Genomic DNA, 9,189 nt, shown 5'->3' with positions numbered 1-9,189 from the left:
TTCAAACGCCAACTCCCTAGCAAATGCAGCCGCTCTCTCCCTCCGATTCGGAGCCATTCTGCATCGACGATTGATTCTGCAAATCGACAGCTGCTTTTGTGTGTTAAGGTGTGTATATCTCTCAGAGACATCATGGTAATGGGAGAAATCGAGTCACGTGGAGAGAAAGAAGAAAAGAAAAAAGGAGAAAAGAAAAAGAAAAAAAAAATAGAAAGAAGACTTGTTTATAACAACAAGTCACGCGAGCTTTGATATTGTGTTCGATGACACGTAGATTCACGAAATCAATATGACACGAACGAGCTTATTTGATAAATTTACAATAGTAAAATAAGCTATAATGATAGAAACCTCGTAGAACACGAATTCGTTCAATCTAATCAAACGCGTGGCGGAACAATATTGTATTTTTGAAAATTTGTCACCATTTCATTTCTTCTTTACTCGTGATTTTTCAAACGTTATTTTTTCATTTCTTTTTTCTTTTCTTTTCTTCTCTTTTTTTCTTTATTTTTCTTTTTCTCTTGATTTTTTTTTCTTTTTTTCTTTTTTTTTTTTTTATGAAAAAGATGTAATCGATTTTTTTTTTTCCTTTACTGAATCACATATACGAACACGATTTTTATGTTAATTATTACAAGCGTAGCATCGTTTCGAGATATCAGCGAACATACGTATTCGTTACCACGAATACGAAAAAACTAGAATTTTGTTATTTGATGATAAAGCGTATAAAATATAAATTGTTCGAAAATTGGGACGGAAAGTTCCCTATAGCTTTACGTATATAATGTAAAGTTTATAGTTTTACAAAGCACCATAATTAATATTTTGCATGTAACGTCTTATATCAGTTTTATATATAGGTAGTTTACACAATACAAAAGCAAATGCTCTCTGTGTGTCAGTGAGAAGAAAAAAAAGAACAAAAAGAAGAACAAAAAAAAAGAGAAAAAAGAAAGAATCACAACCTTTGCCTACTAAAACTGCAAATCAATGAGAATATGTAATTAGGAAAAATGGGAATATATATACATATATATATATACATATATATATATATACATATATATATATATATGTTTGTATTATGTATATATATATACACATATATCTATGTATATATATCTAAAATGCGAATGATAAGAAATCATTGTAAAAAAATAGGCAGGTAATCTTTTTTATATAAATTAAAATATTACAATAACAGATATATTAACAAAAGTGACATTGAAATAGCTAGCTAATATAGTCGTTACGTTTATCCATATATATGTATGTCAGTTGTGATCGGTACGAATATTTTTGACTCTAAGTTATTTTTTAAAGCACTCATTGATCTCATAATATTTTTTTTCCTTTTTTTTTTTTAATAAAATTACTTCAGTCAGTAAAGTATTAATGCACGATCAATGCTCGAATAAAAAAATGCAATTAACTGTGGACCGTACAATCGATCGACGAGAGGGACCGGTCGTAGCGCGCGAAAAATGTTCATTTTACGAGCGAAATTAATCTTAAATAATAATAATAATAATAATAATAATAATAATAATAATAATAATAATAATAATAATAATAATAATAATAAAAATCGATACAAAAAAGAGGTACCGCTCTAGCTACTGATCATTCATTAAGCCCATAAAAAAAATTTTACGGCAAGTCTTTTTCGCGTACCTCGTTGACTCTCAACTTAAATGTACGATTCAAGTTCTTAAGTCTCTTTCTCTTTTTCCTTTCATAGAGATTAACAAGTAGAAATAAATTAGCAAAACAAAAAAAATGTATGAATAGCATTATTGCTGACAAATTGAAATAATGTTAAAATCTCTCTTTGATTAGAAACCTGCGGCGGCGTGTAAAAGACTACTATCGTGACTGCATTTACGCAATATATAAATTTGTTGCTTGAAAATTAGTTTTCTTTAATAAATCTGAAAACTTTTTCTACCGATGGTGCACGACACCATGCATCAGCCTTCAAACATGCACACAGCGCTACCTATAATACGAATTCTATAGAACGTACAATCCGAACAATAAAAATCGTCGAATATATTGCTTATCGATATTACAGTAAGTACATTCAGAAACTTGAATTTTTTTACGTAGACAATTAACATATAAAAAAAAAAAAAAAAAAAAAAAAAAAAAAAAAAAAAAGGACAGAAAAGAAAAAAAGCATTGCAGAATAGATTATAAAATTATGTCGTGAATAGTACTCACGCGATAAAAAGCCGTGATTGAAAATACTTTAAATAATGCGGGATTAAGATGGAAACTACAATTTACGAGTATAGCTACAAACATTATTGTGTAAAAGCAGTCCGTTTAGGCTATTCAGTTCGCTTAGACTGTTTCGCTATCCTTTTACCAGCCAATATCATTACCATTTAAATACAGTGCTCTCGTTTTTCACATTATTCAGATGCATTATCAATGCTGCGAAAAACACAGACCAAATATCATTGTCTCCTAATGTCCTAAAATAAGATTTTAATTTAACTTATTTCAATGTATCCTGTCTACCATTAGGCCGACGGTGGCTTTAGCATGCACAACTGCTCTCCGATGCTTTGAGTTCAATTGGTGTGTCCTTCAGAACTACCTCTTGCACTACAGGTTTTAAAAACACATTAAGGAAAACACAAAAAAGATAACGTAAACAAATTGAAACACTTCTGTCTGAAACAAGAGCATCACAAATGAATATATGGTGAAAATTATATTTAAATAATGAATATAAAGATCAAAAAAGCTTCTAAATCAGAAAACAATAATAATATCTAATGTGAAATATATTCTATATGTTTATAGAAAAAAAAAAAAATAATCTTTATATACTTATAAATAAATTATTAAACTTGAATTTAATATAAATAATCGTTGAATGTACCAATAGTGTAGTCAAAACTGCAGACACATACCAGATTAATAGCTTTGTGCTTATAAATAGGCCATATTTTTAATCTTATACGGTTTTATAACTTTAGTAAATATTTGATTCAGAATGTTTGTTAAACGCAAATACATATCTATAAAACAATTATGTAACACAAAAAAAAATTGAATGCTAACAAAAATGGAAACTATACTTGTGGCAATGAGTTCTGAGAATATAATGGGTTGTGCATAATGTTTATGTATGTGGGAAAAGAAAATTTTAATGCAGCTAAATGATTATAGCATGCAAGCATGGATACTAAATATCTTACAGAAAGGATACTGTCTTCAGGAGGTTTATTTTCAGTGGAATCCATACCAGGTAAAGCTGCTGCTACTCTTCTAAATAGCTGAAAAATGAAAAATTAATATTACGACTTAAATCATAAAAATATGATTAATAAATATCAAATAAATGAGAATTAATGAATATATATTGTCTAAAGTATATATATATGTACGCGCGCGCACGCACACGCACACACATGGTGTATACTTATATATGTATGTATGTATATATATATATATATATATATATATATATATATATATATATATACATACATAAGTAACACCATAAATAATAATGCACAGATTAGTTACTGTGTGTTAGAGTTACCTGTTTAACATTATATCCGGCCTTAGCACTAGTTTCAATGAACATCACATTTAATTCTTTAGCTTTTCGTTCACCTTCTTCTGTAGAAACCTGTCTTTTATCACTCAAGTCTGTTTTATTTCCTACTAGCATGATTATAACATCACTTCCTCTTTCAGTTCGAACATCATCGATCCATTTGGATGTTTGATGAAATGAATTAGCATCTATAAAAATATATAATGTCATAGAACTTTCTAACCTATATCCAAAATCTAAAATGAACTTACTAGTGATATCATAAACAACAACTGCAACTGTAGAATCTCTGATATAGCTAGGGATTAGAGAACGAAACCGTTCTTGACCAGCAGTGTCCCATAGTTGTAATCTCACTGTTCTGTCTTCTAGATACATAGTTTTACTTAAGAAATCTATACCTATTGTAGCCTGAAACAAAGTAAAAAAAAAAAAATTATGTAAGTCTAATGAATGATATTATCAAATAAAAAAAAAATAGAATACTTTTTAATAATTTTCCAGATATTTATACAAATTACTTTATATTTCATTTAATTAAATTTGCATTAATTAAAGACATAATATATAAAATTGACAATTGATCATTTCATGTATAATAGATCCTTATAAAAACCTATGTTTTATGTTATATTATCTATATTTAATAAAATAAATAAAATTCTGTATATTATTTTCCTTTATAGATATTCCATTGTACAAAACTTTTCGAAACATAATCGAATCAATATAAGATTTTTTATATAATTGACATCTTCATATTCCAAAATTAACTTATATAAAATTATCTTGAAATCATATTTTTCTTTTTAATATTTAAAAATTATAAAAAATAAGATAATTAAAATATTTATCTTGTACCTGATACGTGTTGTCAAAGCTGTCATACATAAATCGTGTGATGAGAGACGTTTTACCCACTGAAATAAGAAGAAATTTTTCATATAAATATGTACAAAATATTAAATTGATTTATATGCTTTAAAATGTTCATACATATATACATATATATATATATATATATATATATATACATATGTACATATATATGTACATATACATATATACATATATATATATATACACACATATATATATATCTCGAGAAATTAATGATATGAAAGTATTAATAAATACATTCATATATAATTTATGATTTAGTATAATTAACATATTAATAAAAATGATAAATATATTGAACGGGGGAAAAATAAATATTGTTAAATCATATAAAATAATGTAAATGAAAAAAATTTTTTAGACTTTATACCATGACATGCAAATTATACTTGTTAATTAATATACAAGTAACCCTAATAAACAGTAAACCCTATCTATATAAAAATCTTCCAGAAGAATCTTAAACATTTCAAATAGAACATTTTCATAGCCCAATAAAAATTTTCATAGTCCAATTAAATATATCGGCGTTCCGCATCGTTAATTAAAAATTATTAATGTCAAATATAAATAATATATTTTCGATTAAGAATAATCCAACATAATAAAATACAAATTAATAAGAATAAATGTGTTTCTAAGTGAACAAATAATATATATTGGCAAAATAATATTCCAATAGATAATTTCATGAAGGGATGAACGACAGAGACGCCGATTTCGATTACGAGAAATAAACTGTTGGCCGCGGTCAGAAATATTGATCCATAACCTAGAACGGTCCTTGAAATTAATACGATTTGATTTTTGTTTAAGTATCTTATATAAAGATATAAAACAACATGCAATGTTATCGTTATATACAAAATACACATATTCGATATTGATCCGAAAATCAACGGAAGTGTGTGCGAAAAATATCTACTTACCGCTCTGCTCGCCAAGAAAGACGAGCTTGAATTTACGCAGTGGGTTTCCGAAATCGCCTGATGATGACATCTTTTCTTCGTTACTGTTCGTACAAAACTACGGGTTAACTCTAAGGAGCACTTAGAAACTGTTTAATCGTCGTAGTTAGTCATTAATGTTCGCGAAAGATCATTTAACTTTTGACAGATCCTGAAGCCACTCCTTCCTTCAATCGCGGGGTAGCCACGTTTAACTGGGAAGTGACGTCATTGGTCAATCGCGAATCATGTAAGATTAGTTCATTTGAATCATCTCAAGATGGCGTTGTCAAAACAATGTTAGTCATATGAAAGATTATAAAAATGATATTTCCTTTTTTATTTTTATATTTATATGAAAGACGTGTAAGATTTGTTAATGAATTTTTTATTGTAACGAATTATTTCTCATTAGATTTTACTTTAAGTGATATTTTTATTAAAAAAAACAAAAAACAAAAAAAAAATACTAACGATTACAAATTGTTTAAATAAAATCTTTTATTTTATCAAAGTGTTTTTTAAAGTTTTATAATATAAAGTTAAAACTACGTCTAAACTGCTATAAAGCGATAAACATGTTACAATTCAGTCGCGAATTTAAATCTAATAATTTACGGAAGCGCCCAAAAGTAAAAAATTCTTCCTGGCAAAACCTATGTAATTTTATTTGCATGTGCGATACACATGTTTGTATACAGATATATATTTACCTTTACAAAAATTATTTTTACTAATATATATATGTATATATATTTTAATACAATTACATGTTAATTATTCCACACAGCCTCATATGCATCCTTTGTATACAGTGTTAGTCAATCTGTTTATACTTAAGATACATCTTTCTCCCTTTTTCCTTATGTTGTTATATCTCTTAATACACACAAAATTATGAATACAATGGTAGAAAAATTTCATAATTTTGTTTAAAAAGCGCATTTTCTTTTTTGTATTACTTAATAGTTTCTTTAGATTTTATTGTACTAAAAAAAAAAATAAAAAGAAAAGAAATAAAAAAAAAATAAACATTTTCAGATACAAAATTTAGTTGACTCACTCTATATGCATAATGTTCCTTTAGGAATTAAAATCTACCGACGATTTCTATTATTATTATTATTATTATTATTATTAATATTATTATTATTATTATTATTCCTTACATTTCTGTAAGGATCCTCTATTACGATAGAACTGCAAATTAAGTCATAACCCGTTCTATTAAATCTAAAAAAAAATACTCCAAAACATATAGGAAAAACAGAAGATAATATTAAAGTTTTTATTACAGCACGGCCAAATGCCAGTGGAAAACCTAAATCAGTTCCTGGCTGAACGTACACCATGTCCGGATCGTCCGCTCGTTCCGCTGGTACCACGCTTCGACATTGAACGACTCGTAACCCCATTATAGATTTTCCTGGAGTAGTACCACCTATACGACCGTTCATTCCACGTTGAAGCCAGAAAGCCTAAAGCATTTTTTCATGTTTTGTAATATATACATACACAGGTAACACAAGATTTTACAAATCTATAATACTAAATTTTATACCCATGACTTACCTCAAAAATACATACTATTATACGATTTATTATTTCCAATAAGATAGTTCCATATGTTACTTCTATAGTCATTTTATAATCAATAGGTAGATTCGTTTGTAATATTTCGGAATCCTCTAAACCTCTAAAATTAAATATATACATATACAGTAAATCTAAATGACATTGGACTGAAATTTAACATTAATAATAAATTTAACATTAATAAAATTAAACATTAAGAAGTAATTAATTACAGAGATAGACGTGGAGCATGCATTCAAAACAATCAAAGTATAGATGTACGATTGAATACGTACATAAAATCAAAAAAGTCGATGATGACGAAAGAAATAGAAATTCTCAAAAGAAATAACATTGCAGAATCTATAAATTCTGCGGCCAGTCGTTTCCATACTGGTGGTATACGAAATTCAAAACCTGTAAAAAAAATATTATTTCTACAGACCGTACAATACAATTATACATTCAGTGATAATGATGAAGATGTAGATTTCAAAATTACTGCATGTCTACTAATATCTTACAGAAACATATTAATTTCAATTTAAAATACCAAACACATACATACACTGTAATGAATACTGCAGAGATTCAAAAATATGTATATAACGTCTTTTTTTTTTTATTTTTTATATATAATTTAATGCAGTATTTTTGTATCAAAAGCACGTATAGTACTAGCTGAACCTCTGTTGGAATGTGATGCACACAGGTGTTATCGTTATGACCTTCTACCTTCAGCTTCTGCTGGTTGAAAAAGTGCTGCTGGTTCTTGTGGTCCTCTTTGTCTTCGAAGATCGTTTTGCTGCTGAGGAGGAGTCACGGTAACTCTTTGTGCACTTGTCATTGTCGGAACTGAAGGGCCAAATGGTGTAGCACCTATAATTATATTTATCAAAATTTTATTCAAAAATATTTTCTTATATTTAATAATAATAATTACTTAAAATATCATCAAGAGAAAATATAAAATATATATTTATACGAAATCAAACCTGATAAAGGATTTAAAACTTGATTTGACATCATATAATATGGGAACATAGCAGCAACGCTTTGCCATGCATAAGCTTCTTGTAACCATTTCTCCAATTTCCTAAAGTATTCAGAACGTTCTTCGGCTGAGCTCATTTTTGATTCATCTTTATCTTCTTTCAAACTCTCTTCATTTTGATCTTCATTTTTGTTGTTTGCCATTTTGAACTTTGTAACAATACAAATTAAATACAATATTATTAAATATAACATATATAAATGAATACAAGATGTATATGTATATATATATTGTTTATATTGTAATAAATTGTTTTTTAATCATAAATGTATTAAAAAATTAACAAGTTTTTTAAAAAAGTATACAAAATGAATCATACCAAAATATGTCAGTCACACTTGTGGATAGATTAATAGAAAATTTTAAAAGATATTATTATATTATATCAATTAAATGATGTTTCTTTCACGTGTCACATAATAGATATATACAGACACCAACAATACTATTACTGGCATGTAACTGACGTGTTTAAAATTAAGTGGACAAATAAGTCAAGATATCAACGTTTACACAACCTTCAGAAAAAATGTCAATATGTTATACATAAACATATAATGATTGTTTCTCGTCACACTTACGATTAGAAGACGACTTTATAAAGCGCTATGAGACAAAGAGAAAATTCTATACAAATTGTATTTTCATTTCACGTAATTATAATAAAATTTATAAGATTCTATTTAAATATGGAAGAACAGGATCAACGTGCGTCATTTTATTTCATGTTACGTTTCCTATGGTTTGTAAAAAAAAAATGTAATAGTTATATTAAATTCCATTATCCAATCACGAGAAATAAATTAGTAGTATTTTATCACTCATTGGTCGCTTTCAAATTCCGTGGATGAATCATGACAGACCTATCGAAAATATCATTGGTGGAAAGGTTAGTGAGATTGAATCGACCAATCAGATGAAACAATTTTCGATATGTCCGACTCTAACAAAATAGAAAAGGATACTGTTTAATTTGTCAACAATAAAATATTGTAATCTTTTTGAGATATTGACGATACTATTATTCGTTATATTGAAAGTATAGCTGAAGTTGAATAAAAATTGAAAACATGACTTTAATCGTAGAGTGCGAAAACCTTTATAAATACATGGCATGAAAGTTTCTTCTA

At 27.3% G+C, this 9,189-nt stretch overlaps 2 protein-coding genes across 5 annotated transcripts in view; both read right to left on the bottom strand.

Annotated features, from left to right (window-relative positions):
• Window positions 1-5,662, bottom strand: part of LOC124425967 (ras-related protein Rab6) — an 11,454-nt gene extending 5,792 nt beyond the window's left edge. Inside the window, exons 1-6 of one of the 3 annotated variants that reach the window (XM_046967107.1) lie at window positions 5,413-5,662; window positions 4,445-4,503; window positions 3,835-3,994; window positions 3,566-3,771; window positions 3,230-3,296; window positions 1-93 (exon numbers count right to left, since the gene is read on the bottom strand). The exon at window positions 1-93 is cut by the window's left edge and continues 5,792 nt beyond it. In XM_046967107.1, the coding sequence (XP_046823063.1) occupies window positions 17-93; window positions 3,230-3,296; window positions 3,566-3,771; window positions 3,835-3,994; window positions 4,445-4,503; window positions 5,413-5,482 (639 nt within the window). In that variant the 5' untranslated portion in view covers window positions 5,483-5,662 and the 3' untranslated portion in view covers window positions 1-16. Of the gene's footprint in view, window positions 94-1,164; window positions 2,620-3,229; window positions 3,297-3,565; window positions 3,772-3,834; window positions 3,995-4,444; window positions 4,504-5,412 lie in introns of those variants that run through there. The other 2 variants (XM_046967108.1, XM_046967109.1) reach the window with 2 other exon arrangements.
• Window positions 5,663-5,913: 251 nt separating this feature from the next.
• Window positions 5,914-8,790, bottom strand: LOC124425899 (protein FAM8A1). 2 transcript variants are annotated; one of them, XM_046966935.1, is made up of 7 exons: window positions 8,641-8,790; window positions 8,379-8,577; window positions 8,001-8,208; window positions 7,741-7,884; window positions 7,302-7,422; window positions 7,003-7,126; window positions 5,914-6,908 (listed from the first exon to the last, which is right to left on the bottom strand). In XM_046966935.1, exons 3-7 carry the CDS (start codon window positions 8,200-8,202, stop codon window positions 6,528-6,530), a joined length of 972 nt encoding a protein of 323 aa, XP_046822891.1. In that variant the 5' UTR covers window positions 8,203-8,208; window positions 8,379-8,577; window positions 8,641-8,790; the 3' UTR covers window positions 5,914-6,527. The 2 variants fall into 2 exon arrangements, with proteins under 2 accessions (XP_046822891.1, XP_046822890.1); XM_046966934.1 differs by lacking the exon at window positions 8,379-8,577.
• Window positions 8,791-9,189: the final 399 nt, after the last annotated feature.

Source organism: Vespa crabro, chromosome 8 (genome assembly GCF_910589235.1).
Source record: "Vespa crabro chromosome 8, iyVesCrab1.2, whole genome shotgun sequence".
Taxonomy (NCBI): Eukaryota; Metazoa; Arthropoda; class Insecta; order Hymenoptera; family Vespidae; genus Vespa; species Vespa crabro.
This window is presented reverse-complemented; position numbering and strand designations above follow the sequence as displayed.